The sequence below is a fragment of the Peromyscus eremicus genome, chromosome 9 (genome assembly GCF_949786415.1).
Source record: "Peromyscus eremicus chromosome 9, PerEre_H2_v1, whole genome shotgun sequence".
In the NCBI taxonomy this organism is placed as follows: Eukaryota; Metazoa; Chordata; class Mammalia; order Rodentia; family Cricetidae; genus Peromyscus; species Peromyscus eremicus.
Genome location: NC_081425.1, coordinates 4,421,824 through 4,447,512, shown reverse-complemented (window position 1 = coordinate 4,447,512; position 25,689 = coordinate 4,421,824). Strand labels below are relative to the sequence as shown.

At 44.1% G+C, this 25,689-nt stretch overlaps 1 protein-coding gene across 4 annotated transcripts in view; it reads left to right on the top strand.

The window, feature by feature from the left end:
• Mbnl2 (muscleblind like splicing regulator 2) overlaps positions 1-25,689 on the top strand; it is a 148,457-nt gene that overhangs the window by 83,053 nt on the left and 39,715 nt on the right. For all 4 annotated transcript variants that reach the window (XM_059273197.1, XM_059273195.1, XM_059273196.1 and 1 more), the window contains exons 3-5: positions 9,609-9,773; positions 18,113-18,313; positions 21,852-22,115. In XM_059273197.1, coding sequence (XP_059129180.1) covers positions 9,609-9,773; positions 18,113-18,313; positions 21,852-22,115 — 630 coding nt within the window. The remainder of the gene's footprint in view (positions 1-9,608; positions 9,774-18,112; positions 18,314-21,851; positions 22,116-25,689) is intronic.

The window sequence follows — 25,689 nt, the reverse complement described above, 5'->3', positions numbered from 1 at the left end:
TTTGCCTTAGCACTACCCGTATGACCTCCAACCCTCTACCCACCTTTTCCCGAAAGTGTTGCCACCTCTAATACATGGGACAACCATGCACTGTAACGTTGTCACAAATATGTTTATCACCAGGTGTGATATTCAGACCAGTTCACCTTAAGTGTCTCGCTATTGGATATCAGCCAATCAGAACGCAAGGAAGCTCTGTCTAGGAGGCCCCCTGCTGGGTTGAGTTGAACTATTTGACAGCTGAGATCCTGCACTGGTCAGGAGCAGACAGAGAAGTGGCAAAGATACCTGACACCACAGGCTTGGGAAAGTGGCTGTTTTCTGTTTGGAACAGTTTTCCTGTGTTTTAATGAACAGCACAGACACACCAGTGCACGCTTGCTAACTGTCAGCCTTTAAGGTCGACAGTCTGTCTGAGTTCTAGGACTGCCCCAGGGGTGGGGGCGGGGGATTCTCCAGACAGTAGTTCAGATCAGGCTGAGAACAGCTGCATAGCAGGTGGTGTGGGACGCTTGCATGCCTCCGTATGGACCGTGCATCCTTGGAGACTGACCAGCCTCTGGAGTTGGTAATGACCGGTGACGGAAGTGGCAGCCAGCTAAATTCTACGAATCACCACTTCATACTCCCTACCAGGACCCTGTGCCCTCCACTAGATAATCCAGTTAAGATTGTAACGTCGGTGTCCAGCCCTTCCTGCTGCGGGGGCCAAGCTCTTGACAGTGTGTTCACATGGCACCTGGTATTTAACCCACCATGACATTCACCACTCTGAAACCTTTCCTGTGTACAAGTGTATGTGTGTTCATGTGTGTATTGGTGTTCATGTGTGTTCACCTGTACGTGTACATGTGGAGTCCAGAGGACAACATTAGCTGTCACCTACCTTGTATTTCGAGATAGCATCTCTTATTGGTCAGGAGCTCTCCAAGTGGTCTAGGCTGGCTGCCATGCAGCCCCAAGGGTCTACCAACCTGTCCCCAGCACTGGGGTTAAAAGCATGTACTACTGTGCCCAGCTTTTCCCCACTCTGAATCTTAATTACCATTTCATGCCGTGGAGTGTGGCACATGATAGAGTCCACATATCTTGTGGAAAAATAAGAAGAAAGCCATTGGTAACATCCACTGCAAGCCACTGTGTAAGAGGTTGGTGCTGTGGGCTCCACAAATGCGGCAGCAGAAGGGACCAGCCCTCCCCCACGGGAAGAACCCTCCCCTTGTGACTCAGAAGACACTTACATTTTACTGAAAACAAAATAGGAATGGAAAAATTTTCAAACGAGGCATTTGGTGCCCAGAAATTTGTTTCCCTGAATCTCTAGAGAGCTCAGGGGTTATTTTTGGTTTCACCGATCTCTCCTTACTGGCAGGTTTTCAGTTCTAACATGTAAAATGAGGCGGAGGAGCAGGCTCAACCGTCAGGACAACAGTGAACACTCTGCCCCGTCACGTGGCACAGCAGTGTGGGAAACCAAGATTGCCGGGCAATCAAAAGCCATTCAAAAAAAAAAAACAAAAAAAACAAAAAAAAAAAACATGCTTACGTAGGCTTTGAGATGCCAAGTGAAAGCAGTCTGACTCCCTTACCTTTCTTCTCCATTTATTGTTTTATCTATTTTAAATTGTCACAAAAATAAAGGCATGTGCCAATACCACCAGTTCCCAAAGGAGCAGGCAATTCCTTGGCATTCAGTGAATCCGTCCGAGCCCGCCCGCAGAGCACACCTGTGACAGACAGCCTCCATTTCCCCAGCCCTCCAGTGAGGGCATCTGCCCTAAATGCAGATGTGGAGAGAAGCAGCAGAGGCACTCATCCCCTGCCCAGGTTAGTCCTCCAGGCCTGGGGAGCACCTCGCCTTGTACCACTGTCGGTGTAGGCGATAGAATGACACCAAATGGCTTTTTGGGGGAAAGGCAACATGGCGCACACACCCATAGTCCTGAGTCCCATGCTGCCTTCTGCTCCACTGAGCTCCAGCAGTGCTGTCAGTGGTAGTGGCACAGCTGGAATTGCTCATGACTACCTCCTGGCATGTGTGGTTTCTCCTCCATTGTAAATCTTCCTCAGAGCTCCCTGCATGCTTCTTCCACACCAAAGAAGTGACAGAGGAAAAGGAGCATGTCCCAAAAGAGAGACAATTGCAAATATCCCACTTCAATATCTTTAATAAGTGTAACGGTTTTGCTATTTACCAGGAAATTATTGCACATAAAGTCTGTAAAAGATGAATTGCATTATAAATTGAACCAAGTAATAAGCAGAAAGGACCTGCTTTAGATCCGTGCATAAGAAGTTGTTCGTTTTGATGGAAGTTCTGGTTATCGTTTACTCCCAAGCCTACAGTTTCCTTCTAATCCCAACACCCTTGTGTGTTTGTATTTTATCTGCGGTGTTGTATGGTTGGAGCTAATAATACAAGGAACTCGTCGTAATTCGTTGATTTAAATTCAAAAGAAGGGTAAACGCCTAATCTGTCATGTGCTTGGAGCAGAGCTGTTCGAGACCATAGTAAATGCTATGAATTAAGTCCTGATGTAAATAACCACTCCATTCTCCTCACATTTACTTGCAGAAGGACCAGAAGTTCCAGTCAAATGTTAATTCAACCTGGATAACCCGACTCTGATACCTAAGAATAATGAAGCTGTGAAAATGTAACTCCCCTATCAAATCACAGCCCACCCTACCCTCACTTCACAGATCTTGACAGACTTTGAAACTAAAGGGAAATGGAGGCTGTGGAACTGGCCCACTCAGCCAGTTGAGTCTCTTTGAAAATATGTGATGAATTATGTTTCTGACACAAGGATCAGATGGTGGTCTGCCAGGTGAGGGTTTTCACATTTGAGCTGTGTATACTATTGGCACTTAATAAATCCTCCTAACCCTGACCAATTTGGACTCAATCCTTTGCTGACAATGTTCCTCACACCTGGCTACACTGACTTCTCACAATTCTCAGAACATTTCTGGGCCACAGCCAGCAGACGTCCCAGTACCATCTTTTACTGTAACTGTCGGGTTTTGTGGATTTGTTGTTGTTGTTTTTACCAGATTGAGAAGATTCAAGAACAGAGGTGTCAAAAAACCATACTCATCCTTTCATGTATATTTTTGGAGCAACTTCTGCCATCCCCCAGGCTCTAACAACTGTTAGAAAGCATTGAGGTAGGAGAATAGAATTGCTCTCATCTACGAGATGAGAAAACCAAGACGTAGGCTTTTATACGGTACTAGTGAAAGTTCCCACAGCCATCTGGAGAGAAAGCCACATCAGGACTTTCCAACTGTAACACCAAGTGCTTTAAACTCTGGGTGAATCATGCTGTGTGGACCAGCCCTAGCAAGTCTCAGCAGAGGAGACAGGTATTAAAGAGAGAGAGAGATCTAAGGCTCTTTGAAAAGATAAATATCCAGAGTTGGCACTGGGTGTGAGAACAGGAGTAACAAAGGGTTAAAGAGCTTGGTGCGCCGGCCAGGCAGAATCACAGCTGCAGAGAAACTACACATGCCGTAAAGTGGCTTTTGAAAATATGTATCATTACTCATTGAGTAAAGAAGGGGTTAATGGTGATGATGATGATAATTACGATAATAAAGCTCAGATAGTGCTTCCTGTTTGCCAGACACTATTAAACATTTCATATGAATTAACTCTGGATCTTTGTTGAGAAGCTATGAGGTTTAGAGAACTGTTAGCATCTGTGTTTGCAGATGAGACACATGGAGGACATAGGTGACACTTTCTAAGTTCCCCCAGCAATGGGAACAGAGCTGGATTTTAAGACCTATTAGTCTGGTTCCCAGTCTTTTTCTTAATCCTTCATGTAAACCTCTTCTCCGGGCCAGGAAGGGATCTCAGGAATGTAACCCCTGGCCAAGAGCAAACATCCTGACTGCAGGTTTCAGGAAGTTTGTGGGATGCCAGGATCTAAGAGGCCCTTCGGTGGCTTTTCTGTGCACATCAGTGGTCCAAGACATTCAGTGTTCCCAGGAACCACCTTCCATGACCAGCAGTGGGCTCTGGGATATGAGTGTCACTCAGAGAACATATATCATCTGGCCTGATAGTTGCACTGTGCAAGGCCTGCCCCCCGTCCTGCCCCAATATGACCTGTGCACATGGACACATGCCTGTATAAAGTCCAGAGGCCCCAGTGTGACCTGTTCACATGGACACATGCCTGTAGAGAGTCCAGAGCCCCCAGTGTGACCTGTTCACATGGACACATGCCTGTAGAAAGTCCAGAGGCCCCAGTGTGACCTGTTCACATGGACACATGCCTGTAGAAAGTTCAGAGGCCAAGCAAAACTGAGAGGGGCAGCTTTCAGAAGAGTAGCTGTGAGCCGGTCCTCACCAGAAGTCCATCTTCCCCAAAGGACCATTTCAGAATCTATGACCCATCAAGCGGCTGAGGCAAACATGCAATTAAAATTATTCCTCATGAATTCAGTGTTTCGGTTAGGGGTCTGTGTTCCAATTGTAGTACCACCAATGCAGGGAAAGCAGTAGAATAGAGTGTCTGTTAGCTCCTACAGATGCTCTATTGTCCAGGAGCAATCCTTAATTCCTTAGTTAATATATTTTCCTTCTCGCTTCCATACTCCAGTTGACTTTCTCAATTAGGAGCATACTAGGAAAAGATTCTAAAATCTACTTGTTAGAAAAAAGGCAATTGAAAAAACATTTTTCTATTATGCTCTTTCTTTTTTACTCCAACCTGACTCTGAAGACTTTTCTTTGCCGAAGCTACACTTTTTCCATCCCATGCCACATGATTTAATGACTATGTAATTCTGGTAGCTCAGGTCTGTTGTTCTGCCAAAGATGGATTACACTCATTTAGTAACTCGCTTCATCCCGTTGCGGATCAGCATGGGTTCTCTGTATTGGAATCCACCATGGTTGCTTATTTTAATAAATTCAATTCTGCTTGAAATTCAAACTTCATTCTGAGCACCATCTCTGAACTAAATCTTCCTGGAGTGGAGATTGTTTGGGGAGGCAGAATTAACCACACAAAATCAATCAGAATTCTACTAGGATTTTTAAGCAAGTCATTCTGACAACAATAAAATTAGTAATGCAGAATTGAATAACCAAGGCAGCACTTGAATGTACCACAATGTATAAATCAGACGTGTTAATCTCCTGCTTACAAACTTTCAAAGGCCGCGAAGACCGTGTCCCTTAACTGCGATCTCATCTTTTCTTCTCCTCTGGTCTCTACCCACTTCTTCCTGCCTCGTCTTTCTCACCTCCCCACATCGCACTCACACCCACTCCCGGCTCTAGCCTGGGAAACCGCATGCAAGTTCTCGGATGGGACATTCCTTCTCAAAGCATATTCTCTTCCTCTGGCATGCTTAGATTTTATTCCTCCCCAGCACATGCAGCAACACACCATGCACATACTCAGTATACGTGAACATAGCGAACACAACACATATAACCACATACCATAGACACCATACATTCCACATATGTGTACAACTCTCTCTCTCTCTCTCTCTCTCTCTCTCTCTCTCTCTCTCTCTCTCTCTCTCTCTCTTGCTTTGGCCATGCCCCATTCCCTTGTTGGGTTCCTGTGCATCTTTCCGTTCTTAGTTTAGATAACACTTGTCCTTTCCGGCTCTCTCCCACCATTGCTCCTCAGCATTCCCCTTTAGATCGTATCTCATCATTTGTAATTACACAGATTTTGGTTAACTTCACCGTTACCACCAGCCCACAGGCTTCGTGAAGGAAGACAGTACGTCTCACCTTTGAAAAACATGAAGCATAATGATTAGTAGTAAATAGCTGTTGAGAGAATTGATGAAAGAGACTTTGGCCTGGAGTCTTACAACCATCTACCATCCCTGCACCTGGCAGGCCCCCTCATCAGAGGTGAACGAGCTTACGTGAGCCGGGAGTTGCAGACTCCGAATTAGTCCTTATTGTGAGCCCACCTCTAGCCTCAGCCTGAGCTCAAGCTTTCAGTTACTGAACGACCCTCCCAGAGCACTGTGGTCCCAACTCCAGCCCACCCAACTTTCCCAGGGCTGGACCTCACTTCCTGCCTTCCCGGAGAAAGGTCTCTCCCAAGAAGCAAAAGAGAAGAAACATTAAAACCAGGGGAAAACAAAAAACCAGTCCTAGCAGCTTCAGGGAAATTTCTGCTACATGTTGTCTTCATTTCTTGGGCTAGCCTCAGGAGACACTATCTCTGACACCTTGGTGTCTTTCATGATGGTCCGTGGAGAAGCTTTCATTTCTTCACACTGCCCCCTCTCAGTCAGTCGTGACAACCTGCTTTGGATAGTCAACAGTTTCCCTGTGCAAGGATGCATGTCCTGAGAAATCTTGTGCCTTCACAAGAATTTTTCTGCAAATTGTTTACTGTGGCAGATAGCTCATTATATTTTGACAGTAGCTTTTCCTTTAGGATTTTGGAATCCTGTAGGATCTCTTACTAAAATTCTGTTTCCTAGAGTCGCACAGTGCTTGAATTAGTATGCCTCAGATATCCAGGAACTAATATTCCTTAAAGTATTGGTACCAGTCTGAGCTGGGGCTTAGGGCTGTTTGTTTATGTAGGGACAGTTGCAAAAGTATAGAATTGAAAATAACTCCAAACATGATATTTGAATAATCGTGATTAATTAGCCTTTATCGCAAAAGTTTATCCCATAGGAGAAACAAAGAACTGATAAGAATAGTAGTAAATCTGTGACTTACACTTGCTCTAAACAAAATGCCATATACAAATATTTTTCTTGCATACTCATAACATTTCTTGAGCTTCCCGGATGCCAGACAGCTCTCTGAACTTTATCCATGTCTTAATTTATTTAGCTGCATAACAGTGCTACAGGGAGAAGGTAGTCATTATTTTCATTGTCTAAATGAAGAAAACAATCAATCACTCCAGGTCATACAGGTGGGAAAGGGCAGAGCTAAGCTATGAGCGCAGGATATGTGAGTTTACTGATGTCTGTGCACCCTCCAGTACATAGACCAAGCAAATAATTGTCTCTCTGTCCCAAATCCTCACATATGGGTATGTCAGTATATTTTACTTTTGTTCTGCATCCTGTTCTTCTGAGAAGGATGCAGAAGCACTAGGTTTTTATCTTTCCTGGACTTTAACTATTGCAAATAAATATCTCAGTGAAGTAATGGAGTTGAGTCAAGCAAGACATGGATTTAACGGTCTTAGCAAATAGATGATCTGGAAGTATTATCTTCTTCTTTGGATCCTGTCTACTATTCAGTGAAGTAGGGATTCATCACTGCTGTTACAAGGAGAAAATGAGATAACCACATATAAATTGCCTGCCACATTGATGATCAATACTATTCTGTACTCAAAGTGAGGACAATAGGAAATTGAATTAATTCTCATGAAAAGGAAGATTCCTTCAATAAATGATGAATCTAATGTTACAAACCATGTTCTATCACCAGAAAAAAATGGCTTATATAGTTCTCCAAGGGTTCTGGTTGTAAGAAGGAATAGCAGCATTAATAGGAAAACCATGTTTTCCAGCCAAGTGGGGTCGGTTTGAATAGCGACAAAGTTAGAAGATTAGTGATCAAATTGATAATTATACCCCTGAACAGTCTACCATCCTGATGCATTGTGGACATTCTGCTGATTTCATTCCCCCCTTTAGTATCCTGCTTCTCCAGCTCCTGCATTCACCCACCTATACATCTGTGTACACAAACCCACACGTGCATCTGGTCTGCAGTTTCTTGGATGTCATGTGCCAAGTACAGTGTATATGGCTGAAGAGTTGGTTTTGAGGTCACAAGAGGTGCCTTAGCTTTTATACAAGAACTCACCTTTGTTTAATCCCTCTGCACTCAAACTGATGGGAAGTAGCTGAGTTTCAGGTCCCATCACCGCCTTCCTTCACAGATGACAGAATTCATCTGGACATCTGACATCAAGGCAGCTGACTCACTGACTAGCTACATGCTGAGATGAAGGAGCTGGCCCCATCTGAACGCTCTCCTGGAGATTAAATTTTAACAAACTCGTAGGCTGGGGGGATTGTCAAGAGATAAGAAAGAGATGTAAAGTAAGAGATGATTGAAATAAGTTCATAGGAATGGAGAGACCCTGGGAAGTCACAAAGCATTGAGTAAAGCTAAGATTCCAAAATGAAGACAAAAACAATCCAAAGCAGATTTGCAGAGAATCAGAGAGACGGGGAGGATGGTTAGGTTAGAGTCCAGGAGCAGTCCAGCTTCCCTGGCCATTAGAGTAGACACAGGAACACTCCAGCTCCCCTGGTGCCATTACAGTAGACAACCTCAGGACGTCTGTTTGCATACAGGACACCGAACAGGAAATCCACAACAAGAACTTGAGGCTAAGAATCTGATGTTGCTTATGCTAAAGATTCATGAGATATCAATTCATTTTCATGTCTTTCCCAAGACAGTAAGGCAGTTGTTCACATGGTTGAGTTGAGCTTCAAGATGGCACAGGTTCATGGCACAGACTACCAGAACTGAGCCTGGGACTCAGCTCTGCCCATCACCATGCCTTCAAAGGGAAGTTCTCACGAAAGGAAAAGCTAGAGATGCCGAAAGTGCAGCTGGAATTAGTGAAAACACAGAAAGAACTCCAGATGTTATACATCAGTGTGGCTGTAAACAAATTCATTCCACCAAGCTTGCTTTAATTTTTTTTATCTGATAAACAAACCCATACTCTTTTTTTTGCCTGGTTGCAAATAAACTGATTCTTTAGGGAATGGTGATATTCCAACTGACTAACACGGTTTGCTGCTCTTTCTCTAGAAATTGTATAATTCACACATCAGTGTAATTCTCATATGACTGGCAGTTTTGCAAACTTTGGAATTTTGCAATTCCATATGCAATTACTTTTCAGGTCTGCTTGTATACACACCCATCACCTGCTATGTTTTGTTTTTCCTCATTTTACCAGTTTCCATGTCTAGATGATAACATAGCCAGGAACACTCCTCATTCTATCACTCTGGGGAAGGGTGGGGAAGGATGGCAGCTTTGCTTATATATCAGACTTGCAGGTGCTTGTCCCAGCTCACACTGCGACATCAGCTGGGTAGGTATCAGCAAGCAGTTCGGGAGCTCTGTCCGCATTGCCTCACCATCAACAGCTGCACACTGATCTCTTGGCCAGACTGGAATACGCACTTCAAACCCATTTCCATGGCACATGTGCAGCAGCCAACTCTTCATATGTTCACATCACTCAAGCGTGTACAAACTAGTGGTCAGCAAAGACCTTGTGGGTCAAGATAAGCGTGCCCCTCTGATTGTGAAGGCCTTCCTCCTTGCTCTCGGCTGTCATCTCTTTGAAATGGGTTGTCTAGGCTTGACATCAAGAAAGACAGGAAGAAGAAAGGGGGAGGGGGAAGAAGGGAAGGAGAGGAACCCCGATAATCATGTAATATTTGATGTGTTCTTTGTAGCACACACACACACACACACACACACACACACACACACACTTGCGCGCTGCCTTGGAAGATACGATTTTGAAAGTAATGACTGTACGTTGCTGGCACTGGAGTGGTTAGCTCCCTACTGCAGTCCTAACCCCAGATTGTCCATTTTGCAGGGCCGCTGCTCAAGAGAGAACTGCAAGTACCTTCACCCTCCGACACACTTAAAAACTCAACTAGAAATTAATGGGAGGAACAATTTGATCCAGCAAAAAACTGCAGCAGCGATGCTTGCCCAGCAGATGCAATTTATGTTTCCAGGAACACCACTCCATCCTGTGGTGAGTGTGCCTTCTCTAAGGATGGGCGGGTGACTGCAGGATCGGTAAGGCCAGTGCCATGGTGACCAAAAATGACCTCCCCTTACTCTGTCACTTTGATTGCAATTAAAGCAGATAGCTCTGAATCGCAATGGATGCTGAAAATTAGCTGTGCGTTTCTCTACATTTAAATGGAAAGATACGTGTGTAGAAACAGGACAAGGACACGGTCTAATCAATACCTGGGAAATCTGCACCACACCAGCTCTTTCTCATCAGTAAACTCTGTGTTTTAAACCATCTTCATGTGGAAATTGGTCCACATTTTTATCTGGAGTTTGTGATGTCTGGCTATGTGTTGGAGAGGTTGTGATGCCTAAAATAGTTTAGCAATGCTGTGGGTACTTTGTGCAGCTGAGTGGCATCACAGAATCATGAGGAAAGTGAGAGAGGAGACGAACGAGCTCTCAATGTCATGAAGCTAATAAGCTGAACTTGAACTAGGTCATTAGCCAGGGTGCTCTGTACAGCATGCTCCAGCTGGAGGCAGACAGCAGCCATGTAAGAATGGATGTCACAAGCAGCAACACACCAGGAGATGGCCTGCTCGCTTCATCTCCTGTCTCCCCCACGCCTGCAAAGGGCGGGCCGGCTGTTGCAACGAGAACCTCAGACTCAATGTCCCAGGGAGTCGAATGTATGAATATATATTGTATAATGTTTTTCTCCCCGATGTCAGTGTTTGAGACCACCTCCTTAAAGGTCTAGAAATTGCTTTCAAACTAAGGCCCTAGGGGAGAAAGGAGTGCATTCGACACCAGTGGGTTTCACTTACAATGTGAATTATTTGTCAAAAGCAAGATAATTTTTAAAAGGCCAAAGTGAGTGAATTTTCACAAAAGACTATTATATAAAAATCAGTTTGTATTGTAGTAAAAGTCTGTGTGAGTGGGCACAGCTAAAATAAAAGGGACGGCGACCAGTGAGTGCCATTTTCTCTACTGTGTTCCTATGAGATGGGTTGGGGAGGGTAGGATGGGCAGGAAGAGAGGAGAGACCCCAGCCATTTTTTAGCAGTTCTGATAACCTCCAGGCAGAAAATGACTCCAAGATCCACCTTTGCCCAGAGTGGGGAAAAAATGCAGATGATTCCAAGGTAAGACAGATGTAGCCTTTGGGGATAGACAGATGCATGACGGGACTGAGTTAAGAGTCAGGCAGAAGAGAGGAGGATATTGCACAAGAAAAGGTTGCCTGAAGGAAAGAGGTATCAAATCAGTCATCACACAGGACCAGGAAGAGCTATCCCAGATGTACAGACTTACACGCACAGAGCTTGATCCAAACACTCACCATTTCAGCGGTTCTATTTAAAACCCCACACATGCATAATTTATGATTCATTTTTTGATGTGCACATAAAAATTATTTTATTAAATTACCTAAATGTTAAAATAATGTACTTATACATATTAAATGATGTCTATGGCAGTAAATTTAATATGAGCCAGGTCGATATAACAACAGTGTGTTGTGTATCTCAGTCGTTCAATCTATACACTTCCTGTTTATTTAGAATTAATAAGAATTGAACCTAGTACTCAGTCCTGTTCATACTAATAAGAAAAATATGTTCATGCCATTAAATATTAGTTGAACTATATTTGAGAGTAATGTTTATATATTTGCCTCAGATATTAATTAGAAGTTAATCACTATTCTGCTCTGAAAAAGAAATGGCCCACTTAAATATTGTAATACTGGTTTTTAAATCACAAGATGTATTAAAGTGAAGAACATGCTGAATCTAACATTCGACCACTTACCAACAAATTTTCCTCAGAACTTTAGAAATGACTTTGTATCTTAGTCAGTTAACTGAATAGTGGCCCTCAGGTTCTTGCTTCCTCAACATGCTGAGATGTATACATATGAACACAGGGTCTTTGCAGCTGTGATTATAGTCCACACATGGTGAGATTCTCTCGGAGTAAATGTGATCACAAGTGTCCTTAGAGGAGATTGGCAAAGGGAGAGTTGGTACAGTCAGAAGGTCACGTGTCTACAGAGGCAGAGACTTGATGTGCTCGCAAGCCAAGGAAAACCAGCAGCCACCAGAGTGGAAGAGACAAGGGGGGGATTCTCCCCAGAGTCTCCAGAGAGACAAAGTCCTGTCAGTACCTGGCGTACAGCACAGCCTCACTGATGTCGGACTTCCGGCCTTCTGCACTCTGACAGGATAGATGAGTGTTGTGTGGTATGGCAGCAATAATCAACTCAACAACAAATACATTGATGATCAAAGAAGCAAAAGCTACTCCATTTTGTGTCCTGCCAACCTCACCTTCTTTAAGAGATGCTTCTTTTTCCTTCTAGCCATCTCTGAAGTCATTTCATGAAAATCTCTCCACAATATTTTCTATATTTCCAAGCCAGTGGCTACTTTTTGCTTTCCTTGTTAATCTGAACGCTTGACTACTTAGCAGACTTCCTATGTTGAGGCCCTGCCTCCTCGAGGTGATGTCATTTGGAGTTTGTATTAGGCTAGGTTCCTGGAGGAACAGAATGAGAAGGGAACCTACTAGCCTAGCTTCCACAGTAGGGGTGGGTACTCCAACACTGAGCGGGAGAGGCAGATAACCATGGAGTTGCCAAGTCCAGGAAGCCGAGCAGGTTCTCTCTGGCACTGAAAGCCCGGAAGATATCTCAAGAACTGCGGACATTAGCTCCATATTGAAAGGTGGAAGAAACCCAGGTCTGACGTGAGTGGAGAATTACAGCAGAGGCAGCAGACACCCCAGAAAGGCAGGAGCTGCAGGGCACGCACTGCTCAGCTTTTGCTTCAGACTTTTTCTATCTGGACCATCTATTGGGAAGTGTCAACCAACACCCCCACCCATCCCCAGTCACTGTTGTATATACCAATCCTCTCTGGAAACATCTACAGACCCATAGATGTGTTTCTCTTAGTAAAATTGATAACTAAGGCCAATCACCAACAAGGAGGTTGGAGCCATAACAAATGGGGTTGGTGCCCGGAGGAAAAGAGATTCACCAGAAGCAACCATCTTTGAACTAGCAAATAGTTCATGGCTATTGAACTCACGGCTCACTGGGTTAAGGTACTTGCCACCATGCTGGACCTGACTTTGATTCCCCGGACCCACATGGTGGAGGGAACCAGTTCACACAAGTTATCCTCTGACCTCTATACATATACACACAAAGAGGTATGTGTGAGGTAGACAGACAGACAAACAGACACAATTAAAGGTGCAGTATGAAGCAGCGAGTGAACCCTCACTACACATTTGATCCGCCAGTGCCATCACCTTGGGTCTCCCTGCCTCCAGACCTGTGGGAAGTAAATGTCAGGTGTGTAAAAACCACCCGGTCTGTGGTATTGTACTCTCACAGACCAGATTCATGAGTAATCATGTCGGTCCTCCTAGCGGCACTCGGCACGTAGAAGCATCTCTCCCTGCTGGACACTCCCTTCCCTCTGACCCTTCATTTCTGCCTCTTTTGCCTAATTCATGCTTCTCAACTCTGTGTTGAAGTTTCCAGAATGAATATTTATTTCTATTTACCCTCTCTTTGTTAGCCCAACCTATTCCAAAAGCCATAATTTTTTTTTAACTGGCTAAGAACCAAATGTGTGTCCCCATCCCAAACATCTCCCCAGGTCATAGATCTGTTTTTGTCTGAACTCACCTTAAAATTTCTTGCATGAACACATTCAAGACTGAAGTTTGGATCCCACTACATCCCCATTTCAGTAAATGGAACCGTCAGCCAGCAGCCAGCCGCAAGCAAAGCCAGGGAGTAGCCCACGCTGTCCTGGCATGCAGGTCATCCCCAGGTCCTGGCCTATCCACTTCTATGCTTCCCCTCTCCTGCATCTGAACCACCATGACCCTGGTTTTCATTGTGTTTCTTAACGCCTCCTTCTAAAGTCTTGATCTCTACTTCTCCTGCCCACCCCAATGCTTCTCTTGCAGGCGTCGGAGGGAGGGGTCCTTTAAAACATAAGCAGGATCTTATAACTCCCTTGCTTTTAATTTTAGCTTAGAAAGCAAGCATTTTATTTGCGTTTCCCTTTGGCTGATCCCCCTCCACCCTCTGCTCGCACTTCATCTTTCTGCCCCCAGTCTTTTCCTATTGCCCCCCCCCCAGTACCTAAGGACCTTAAATTTTCACCATGTCACTGGGCACAATGACTTGAATATTTAATCTTAACAGTGGCCCATAAAGTCCTGTGAAGTCTACTTTCCCTCCAACTCTGGTTACCTCAGAGCTGCTGGTGGAGTGTACTAGGAAAGCAAAGGAGAGAAAACACAAATATGGAGGGAAGGCACGGGGAGGAAATAATAAGACCAGCCCTTCAGAAGAGATTTTCCTCTCAAAGGCTTTCTGTGGATCCTGCCCTCGGGCCTCTTTAGCTGTGTATTAGCACTGAGAGCGGACAGGCACCAAACGGAGGGTGTCTTAGACCTCTTGGCAGCAGCACCATGCGGAAACTACAAGCTTATCATCAAGGCTGGAGCTGGTGTCGTTTCAAGAATGGAGTCCTCCAGAGTGATTGCTCTGCTTTGTCTCAGCTGCCTGTGAAAAACCGATCTCCAACGCCATGATCCGTGGCTGACGTGGAGTCTCTCTCAAGAGTTTCATTTAAAACCAGGATCTCAGAGCCACTTTTCCTAGTCAGCAGGAACGGACACAGCTGATCAGAGCAGGCCCACACATCCATCCACAGAAGGCTCAAGCCAGAGGAGGGGCATACACTGCTCTCCATCTGTGCTCCAAAGACACGCAGACACACTATATTGATTCCCAGTGATCTGTGGAATGCTCAAGCGGGACGTCAGCCCATCCTGGGAGACAGGAGTCCTGGATGCATAGCATTGACTTTGGCTTAATATTTCAGGATCTTCTCTTTGACCAGCTCTCACCTGCAAGGCTGTAATTCCCTCGGCTGTGCTTGCTTCTCACGGATTAGTCTGGGAAGATTAAAGAAGACAATGTATGTGACAATGCTTTGAACATGCTCGAACCGCTCACAGATGTGAAGTATTATGGTCTGTCATACTACTGCTAGAGAACGCACATCTCAGCAAATACCATAAGTGTATTTCTCACTCATCCAACTTCAATGAAGAACACTCTATGTACTAAAAGAAAACTGTCTAATGTCTAATTGAATCTGTCTTCGTCCTATGAACTTTAAACATTTGAGTTTCTCAATAGAAAGTATTTTCCCAACGTACATTCTAAAAAATAAAGACAAGATACTTGCTACAGTTAGATTCCACTTTTTACATCTGTTGAGTGTGTTGCTGTGCTGATTGTACTCATGTTAGAAACATTAGATAATTGAAGGCAAAGACTGCAATGATGTGAATATTTATGCTGCTGATGAAAGCAGCTCTTTATAGAGTTTGGACAATGGGGAATAGAAGAGAAGTAGCCATTTATTCAGCTGAGCCTTTAAATGACTTCACCTGTCCATTGCAGATGAGAAAACTTAAAACTCAAAGGAATCCGTTTCCTCTTCAGGAAACAAAAATAAGTGGGAAAGGACTGTATTTGAACATAGGTCTCTCTATGTCTAAAACCTATAATTGTTTTTCTTTTAAATGGCATTATGTCTTAGTGAAATGTTACCACTATCATCTATAATACACACTGAATATATTTCAGAACCTTAAATCAGGTGGACAAATAACATAGTTTTGAAGGCACAATTTGACATTTTGATGGAAGAAATTTGTAGATATCAGAAAGGACTTTAGAAAATACGTACTGAGACTCTCACAGATATCCAAGGGTCCATGTGCATCTGTGGGAGAAGAGCGTTGGGAATCTACATGCATTAAAAGAAAAAAGAAGGGCTGGAGAGATGGGTCAGCAGTTAAGAGTGCTTGCTGGTTTTCCAAAGGACCTAAGCTTGTTTCCTAGCACCCAGGTTGGGCAGCTCACGGCTGCAGGTCCTGGAGCTCCAGGGCCATCTGAGTCCCTCCTGTGGCCTCATGGGTACTTTAAACACACCTGGCACACACATGTACAGGCACAGGCACAGGCACACCCATGTAAATAATAAAATAAATGCAAGAATAAGGTATTTACATCCATAAAAATCAAATCAGAGTTGTTTCCATTTTTTCTAAATACTAGCTTTGTTAATTCTTCTCTGAACTGAACCACATGGTACAAATATGGCCTTTAAAAACTATTTTTATTCCTCATTTATGAGAGTGGTCCCCGAATTTGGTCATACTCTCTTCACATCGTAAGGTTCCTGCCAAGACTTATTCCACCAGCTTTTGTCACTGTAAAACTCCACACAGCCCCAAGGCGTTTCAGATACAACTGGCCGATTGAATCACTGATGTGTGTGGCCTTTCAAGGCTGATATTTTTAATCCTAAAAAAATGTAGTCCTTATACTATGAAGTTACTTGATTTTTTTCAATAGTACTGAATTACCAAAGTGACTGTTACTAAAAAGCCACAACTCTCTATAATTATGACTCCAATGGGTAACACATCACAGCCATGGAAAATTCTGTAGAAAGTCAAGGAAGAAAACATCCTAAACCACTGTCCCTCTAGAGTGTGCAGAGCTCAAGTTGCAATGTCTCCCAAAGCAAACTTTATTTCTGAACCATAAAGATGGAAGAGTTCCTTGTGGGAGAACTACCCAGCATTCCTCCAAAACCATTAGAATCCCCCCTTCAGCTCTTGGCCATTTCTCTGAAGACTTGCAGCCTCTCTGGAGGTCTCTACACACACTATCAGTAATTTGCTGTTTCCCGACATGGTCATTCATAAGAGACATTGCTCTGTTATCCTAAATGAAAATATACTCACTCAGACCATTAGTTTTCCCATGTGTTAAGCAACTCATCTAGAATCTAAGCAGACTAGAATGTTACCCACAATGTAAAAATAGAGAAATATTATGACACACGGCAACAACACAGCTCGGTGCTAGAAAGTCACATTAAGACGTGACTGGAAATATTTGAGAACTTATTGTAAAATTGGTTTACAAAACTGTCTGTAAATCTGGGGATAGAGCTCAGTGGAAAAGCACTTGCCTATCACATATGAGACCTTAGGTTCAAGCCCCAACACTTCAAAAAAGAAAGAAAAATCCACAACTGAAAACCAAGCAAACAAATGAAGACCCATTAGGTCCAGTTCAATGTACAGTTTATTCTTAGAAACATCTTCAAAAACCGTGTTTACAGGGCTTTGTCAAAGTTAAAAATGTATAGCCTGCATCGTGACTCATGACCATAATCCCAGAAGGCTGAGGCAGGGGACTACTCGGTTTGCAGCCAGCACGAGCTATGTCATAGTGACCATCTATCCTGGAATGTGTATTGAGACTTTGTTTAAATAAATAAATGTGAAATAAGGTGTGTTGTCCAAGTATACATAATGTCTTTTCTGCAAGACGGTATTATTTAGATATTTGTTAGATGGAACTTTTAAAAATAATAATCCTACCAACTCACAATGTAATCCTTCTTAGCTAGGACTAGAGTGATGGGGAACACAGTTAACAAGAGACTGGGTGTGCTCATCATTGCTCTTCTAACTGTATGACCTGGGAAAGTTTTAGAGGTCATGTGACAAAATATTCACAGTTGAAAATTGCAAGCTCTCCCATCCCACCTTTCAAGAATGGAAGGATGTATTGACACATAGTAGGGTAGAACAACGTACAGTAGGTACACATGAAAACGCCTGTGAGTTGGGTATGTAGGTACTAGTGATGAAAGATGGAAACGTACTGGTAAGTCTGAGCAAACTAGACCCTAGGAAATTCCACTGTTTGAAATGTGTGAATTTGGCCAACTTGAATATCAAGCTATAATCAAGGGATATTTTATTCATGTCCCTTGTAGAGAGTTATAGGAAAATACACGGATGACCAGTCTGTATTCTGTAGATCTCACTGCCTTTGGATTAGAGCACTCAGTAGTTTGGAATGACAGGTAATTTGGGTGAAATTAGTATTTTTGGTTGCTGAGAACATTTTCCCAGGAAAAGTTTAATCTGTTCCTTGACAATGGTTTTCTCTGACACTCTCCAATATGTTTATACAGTTTAGATAAGAAAGGATCTATGATGTTTTCCTTTTGAGGAGCAAAAGAAAAAAGGAGAGGGAGTGTCTAATGACTTTTGCAATTAAGAGTTGAATCATATAATTAATACAAAGGATATTCTAGGAAGGAGAAAATTTTCTCTCAAATGGCATTTACTGGGGATTGTGTGAATTTTTGCTCAAATGACACTTGTTGGTAAGTTCTGTACTAAATAAGTTTTTCCTGTGTTATTTTCCTTTAACAGCCCACTTTTCCTGTAGGTCCCACCATAGGGACAAACACGGCTATTAGCTTTGCTCCTTACTTAGCACCCGTCACCCCTGGAGTTGGGTTAGTCCCAACAGAGATTCTACCCACTACACCTGTCATTGTTCCGGGAAGTCCACCCGTCACTGTCCCGGGCTCAACTGCGACTCAGAAACTTCTCAGGACTGATAAACTGGAGGTACTTCAGTTATGTTTGTGTTTGCAAATGCATTGATGGTAGAAATGTATGTCTATTAGAATGGCTGAATGCTTGTGAAATAATTTCCTCCTGCAGAAAATCCATGTACATGTATGTGCGCGCACGCACACACACACACACACAAGCACGCACTGCTGTAAACCCTTTTATTCACAATCCTTTAATGTAAAATTAATGCCAAGTATAAAGGAAATTAGCCCAAAGGCAAAGACTACCTTTGACATAAGCAAAAGTCAGTTGCACAAGTTCTATGCATAAGAAGAAAATATTGAGCTAGACATGGTGGCCTGTGTCTATAATCCCAGCACCAAGGAGCTGGAGTGAGAATCCTGCCACAAGTTCAAGTCCAGATTGGGCTACAGAGAAGTCCCTGGTCAGTGTGGGCTAGAGAATGAGACCCTGTATCAAAACACTAAATAAATATCAACCAATAGAATATGGGCATCATCAGGATGTAAGCCATAGAGTTGGTCTTGGTCCTCACAAGCCCTTGCTGTGTGCAGCAGCAATAACCCTTACTGCACTCCAGGAAGTGCTGAGAATAGAAGCCCAACAGTCAGGAAACTGGGAACGCTTGGGGACAAGACTTGGAGGAAACAGGACTTCAGCTCTCCGCAATTGTATGAATCAAGTATGGGTGTTCTAGCATGTTCCAGATGCTGGAGCATCTTAATGGTTTTGCTGATAAATAGGAAAAGCTGAAGGCTGTATTAATTTGGTTATTGATATGTTGTCTTTAACATATAATATTTAATTTAACATAACATATTTAATTTAACACAAATTCAAATGTTCTATAACATTCAAAAGGATTAAGTGCATATATTTACAGACACCCACACACACACACACATATATACCTTTACATTTGGATCAAGCAAATCCTCCTGGACTTTGTTGAACAAAATTTTTCTTTAATAAGAGCTAAGGATTTGCCTATTACTCCTGCTTTACTATGCCTGTGATAGTCAACAGAGCATTCCATACAGTTATGTAAAGATCCTGATAGATGTTTTGAAAGGTTCCCTTCAATTCCATTATTGATTATAATTATTAGGTAATTTGTATATGCTTAGAATACAGACATATTAATATTCTTCCAGTGTGCATTCATTTTAATACTAATCAAATAAATCTTGAGAACAAGAAATGTTTACAACCCCTGGCAAATGTTTTGGAATTCAGGATGTCAAACTGCAAACATTTTCAAAAATACATTTTTTTTCATTCAGCTTCTAGCTAGAGTATATGGGTCTCTAGATGAAGAGAATATAAAGTCTTGTCACTACTGTTCTGGAAACTTTAGGCTGTCCTATGGCTACTGAGATCTGTTCTGAGAATGGGGGTGTTTGGGACTCCACCTGCTGGGGTTGAGGGAGCTTAGGTGCTCAGAATATGACAGTGAAAACCAAATAAAATGAGAATAGTTAGAAGCAAAAGGTCCTTCCCAACAGGATTGGTAGACAAGGGATCTGCTCTTCACCTGTGACCTTAACAGATCAGCTTTGGGTCCATTTCACACCAGGAATGACATCAGCTGCCCCTAGTACACCTGTGTAAGTTCCAGCCACACCTATGAGGTTCAAATAGATGGGAGTCAGAACCTGATAAACCTGAGTGTGGTGACGCCATCACTTGGGGATTAAGAGTTCAAGGTCAGCCTCTGGTATATGGTGAATTTGAAACCAGCCTAGGCTACATGAGATTCTGTTGAAAAACAAAATAAACAAAAACCAGAATTTAGGTGAATATCTGACTAGATTTTAATTTAGAAATTTTTGTGCTGATGATGGAACTGTGGACAGTACCCAGACAGGAAGAAATTGTGAATAACTTTAAGGTTCAACCCATTTACCCGTCAGCCTGGCTTGGCCATGGGTCAGTAAAATACTGTCCCAGATATGACTGACTTTCAAAGACTTGAGCTTCGTATCTCTGTGCCTTCAGTAATATCATTGGTGACCGAGAAGCAAGCCACTGTTTACATTTACTTGCTGTGGGACTGGAGCCCATGAGAAGCAACTTTCTTATTCTGTGGACCTTTTCCTGCTGGTATCTATAAGCAGGAATGAATTACATAAATAATATGCATAGGTTTTTCTATTTCATTCTGTCTATAATGAAGAATACTCTTTGATGTCTACAGGAATCTTTCTATGTATAGGAAAATCATGGTTCACTAGAATTCTCAAAAGATAAAGAAGTTCAGTTATTTGAGATTTTAGGAGACAAGGAGATTAAAAATTTCTAGAAGTCAACATTTCTAACTATTCTATTCCCTCCATTTACTTTACCCTTTTCCTCTTACTATATTTTTTTCTTTTTTACCTTTTCTCTTTGGGAGCTATCAAGAATACTTCCATGAGTTTAAAATGAGAGTTTTGATGTCCTGGTGCAGTTTTAGGTATGATACTTTTGTAGAATGGGGGGAAAGAAGTGGAGGCAGGAACCTTCACGATCGTTGAGCTTTGCTCTTCATCCTCAGAGATGTGAGCAGATGTGCCTTTTCACAGACCTGTTTACACACTGGGGTAGCGTGGACCATGAGTAAACCATCTTTCTGTGCCAGGAATCTATGGCGCCCCAGAGTGACTGTCCAAGAAGGGAGTGACAGCTGTAAAATGTCTATGTTGTGTAACCAGCACACAGGTATTATAAGACATAGGTAGACAGAGTGACTGAAGAAACCCTGAATGGAAGAAAAAGGGAAAGAAGGGAGGAGAGAGGAGGGGAGAGAGGGGAGGGGAGGGGAGGGGAGGGAGAGTGAAAATGAAAGGGAAGGAAAAAATGAAAAGAGAAAAGATAGTGTGTATGAATACATAACTATGGCTCCATAAACATTGTAAAAAGGAGTGAAGAATATCAGTAGATGGTAGACAGACAGACAGACAGACACATATAGATGCATGAGTTAATGGTAGATGGGTAGATATGTGCATGTGTTATATGACTGTGACAGACATTCAAAGACGTATATGTAAGTAATGAAAATATGATGTACTTTTCAGGAACAGTGATGACTTTGTTCAATTATTTTTCCTTTGTTGTTTTAGGTAAAGAGCAGATTTCAGATTAATTTCTCCATTTCAATATTCACCCTAGAAAAAGGGACAAAGCAAAATCCAAATTAGTTTGTTAGCAATTCTGGTAATGGGTTCTAGAGCATAACAGTTTTACCCTCTGTGAACCTAAAAGTACCATGAGGGGAAATGGAAAGGGTGTCTGTCTCCACGTCCTCTCGTTCCTCCTCCCCCTCCTCATCTGCCCCTTCCTCCTCCTCTCCCTCCTCTTCTCTCTCCTCCTCTCCCTCCTCCTGTCCCTCCTCCTATTCCTCTCCCCCTCCTCTCCCCCCTCCTTCTATCCCCCTTCCTCCTCCTCCTCCCTTCCCCCTCCTCTCCCCACCGTTCTCCTCTCCTCTCTCCTCCTCCTCTCCCTGCCCTTGGTCCTCTCCCCCACCTCCCCCTCCGTGGCCACCAGGCTTTCTTCTGCAGCGCTCTGCTCTTTCCCCTTGTCTCAGGTATGCAGGGAGTTCCAGCGAGGAAACTGTGCCCGGGGAGAGACAGACTGCCGCTTTGCACACCCGGCAGACAGCACCATGATCGACACAAACGACAACACCGTAACCGTTTGTATGGATTACATAAAGGGGCGTTGCATGAGGGAGAAATGCAAATATTTTCACCCTCCTGCACACTTGCAGGCCAAAATCAAAGCCGCGCAGCACCAAGCCAACCAGGCCGCGGTAGCCGCCCAGGCAGCCGCGGCCGCGGCCACAGTCATGGTAAGTGCACCGCCCGCGCCTGCACCACACTGCGCCTCCCAGGCCGCGGGTGGTGCTTGCGGGTGGGAAGGACAGCTGGGAGACAAGGCTGCCATTCCCGCTGCTCCGCTGCCTAAGTTCTGTTGTCATCCCCCACCCCTTTTCGTTTTGTTCTGTTTTTCCTTCCCTTCGCAATAACTAAATCCCCGAGGTGCAGGAAACCCAGGCCGTGAGCTTAGACCCTCTGCCATCGGGGCTGTGAGCCCTTCTTAACTCCTATCTTGGGCCAAGGGCCTTGCAGTGAGTCGGAGGCAGTCCAGAAGAGTCAAACTCAGAGAGCAGACAAGAAAGCAAGGGATGCAGCCAGCTGCTGAAGTCCGTCTAGCAGGGGAACTATCTGTAGCCCTCAGAGATGCCCAGCGACCAGCGATCCTGCCAGACACCAGCTACTCCTGTTGCCAGTCTCTTCTTTGCCTTACACCCAGGCAGCGCTTGCCAACAGCCCCAGGGAAATTTCAAGCACAGCAGCAACTCATGAAAGAATGAAAATGGAAGGGAGCTAGCTCGCTGGTGCTAAAACAAACGAACTAGATAGAACACCTGTCCGGGGCTAGCCCTTTGATTGCCTTTGCTGTCCGTAGGAAACAGTGCTGTTACAGCTCCTGGATCTCAGTCTCCAGCTGTCCCTTGGCCACCAGGGAGCCTGTTAAGACTCCAGAATCTCAAGTCTCACCTAGACACCCAGAGTTAGAACACTAATTTTGTTTGTTTGTTTGTTTTTGTTTTTCAGGACAGGGTTTCTCTGTGTAGTTTTGGTGCCTGTACTGGATCTCTCTCTGTAGCCCAGGCTGTCCTCGAACTCACAGAGATCCGCCTGGCTCTGCCTCCCAAGTGCTGGGATTAAAGGCGTGTGCCACCACCGCCCGGCTAGAACTTTAATTTTTAAAAAATAACTTCCCAGTTAGGACCGAGAAAGATAGCTCATTGGTTAAGAGTATGCCCTATTCTTTGGGAGGACTGGAGTTTGACTCCCAGCATTCATGTTAGGCGACTCACAACAGCCTGTGAGTCTAGCTCCAGGGGACTCTAACTCCTCTGGCAAATGTGCATCCTCAAACACACACACACACACACACACACACACACACACACACAATGTTTAAAAATTCGCAGGTGTTTTGGATGGTGTTGATATTTGAGAATCACATACCTAAACCACTCCCCAATCTTGGCTATATTGAGGAATCAAGTGGTGGTTAGAAAGGATCTAACATTGATCTTAACCCCAAAGCAGCTTGTTGGAGTGCTGTGGTCTGGACGGGGACCAGGGACATGCCCTGCCAAGCTTTCAGGTGACTCAACTCCAGTGCGCATCCACAGCTGAGAACCAGGGTGCTAGGTTGCAGACGTTTCTAGTGGATTTATCTTAAAGCGAGACATCTGCCTCATCAAAAGTCTGTTGTAATGCACAGTGGGCACAGGGCATCCATCCATAGGAAGCATTTAGAAGCCTGCCAGCCATGGAGCACCTGCTGGGGAGAGTAAATAAAGGAGGCTGGTTGCTTTGCCCTCAAGGAGCTTGGCATGTGTAAGTGTGAGCACCAGTGCTCCTCAGCCACCGAAGAGAAAGCATGATGGGCCGGTGAGGGTAGGAAGAACACAGAGGCCAGTCCTTCCTGGGAAAGAATACACAGGACTGCAGAGGTGAAAGGGATCTCCTGAAAGTGTGGTCTAAGTGCTGGAGAGACGGCTCAGTGGTTAAGAGTACTGGCTGCTCTTCCAGAGGACTCAAGCTCTATCCCAAGCACCCACATGGTTCACAGTCATCTGTAAGTCCCGTTCCAGTGCACCCCATACCCTCCTCTGGTCTCCATGGACACTGTGTGCAAGTGATGCACAGACGTATATGCGGGTCAAACACCCTTATATACAAAATAAAAATAAATCCTTAAAAAGTTGTTTAAGAGCACTTCCTAGCCTAGCCGATACAGTCCCACAGTGATGAGCAACCAAGATGTAAGAGGGGCTGACACATCCGAACACCTCCTTGCCACTCAGCATTCTTTATGTCAGTGTTTATGGAGGTTTAGACCTGTCCCAAGTGGTCTTGATAGTCTGAGCTCCAAGCACCTTTCAAAGCGTGTCTTTCCTATACCTTGCTGGGGGTGGGGTGGGGTTCTCAGACTTTGTCTCTGTAGTGTCTTGTGTTCTGTCCTTTCTCCTGTCTTCAGACAGTCCACTGAGTATGTAAGTAAGTCCCTGACCATGTGGGGCCAAGTGTACCCACTGAGGGAGAAATGCTCCCATTAAGAGCTTTAGTGAAATCTAGAACTCCAAAACTCTTTATACTTGAGAACAAGGAGGAGTGAGGGAAAGATAGAAACATACAAATAATTCTATGTATGTGAAAAGTGCATTATTTTAGAGCAAATGTGTCCTTTGCATGTCTATCAGTGCGGAGAACTCTGTCTCCATCTGCTCAGTGAGTGTCTTACTCCATGAGAGTCTTCTTTGTAGTCACTTGTTCAGCCAGCTCCAGTCAGTGCTCTTGGTGTTGACCAGTAAGGTCATGTGTCTCCAGGTCACTCATTTGATAAGCCACACGAGGTAGGCGGGGCACTCCCTGGGCCAGCTGGGACTCTGGTATTGAGACAATACTCAAATGGCTTGGCTTAAATGCTCAAGTTGGTTGGCCAATGACTTTTCTGCATCATGTAACACCTCCAAGGAAGAGGGAAGAAGAGCAGGGCTTGGGAATGCTGGGGTGTGAGCAGCTAGCGGCCCTGCCTCTCCTGCTTGCCTTCGGCCCTCTAGCATGTCGCTTCTACTTTCCAAGGCCAACTTCTCTCCATGACACAGCCCATGGCTTGAGACATCTGTAGGACACCTTCCTACATCTGATGACAGAAAAAAACAATATTTTCAACACAGGCTCTAATTAGGGGGAAAATCATTGTCATTTTGTCATCTTTGTGGCTGTCTCTGTGGTCAAAGTGATAGGAGCCAATTATCCTGGGCCACAGTGACCGCCTCAACATAAGACATGGTAAGCTCTAGAGATTAATATGGAAATGTTTGTCCCTTTAATTCAAATACCTGTGAACATTAAAAAACACAGTAGTCACAGTGATTACCGTGCTCACCCCTGATGTTATCCAAGCTCTGGTTATATCTGCCTATTTCCTGGAAGTAGGAGTTCCAATACACACAATCAATACCGATCAGTCACTGAAAGGGCAGTGTACCTAATCTATGTCAATGGCAGGTGACCCAGCATGGTGGAGATATGAGCAGAAATGCCCATTCACCCAAATAGGTCATCCCCCAGCCTCACAGTCTGAAGCCGTAGCTGAGCTCTGCCACACACCCTCCTCCACATTCCCACGTAAGCTCATCAGAATGCCTCACAGTAGATGCTGTGAGAACCAGTTACCATAGTTTCTTGGATTGTTACACCGTGCCCAAATTTGGAGAGCTGAGAAGTCACAGGATCCCGAAGCATCTTCCGAGGCAATCCAAAGTGATGTAGTCTCAGAGCAAATCCAGCACCTTTCTCACAATGACAGGAAGATTACTGCATCTGTCATGTCTTTCT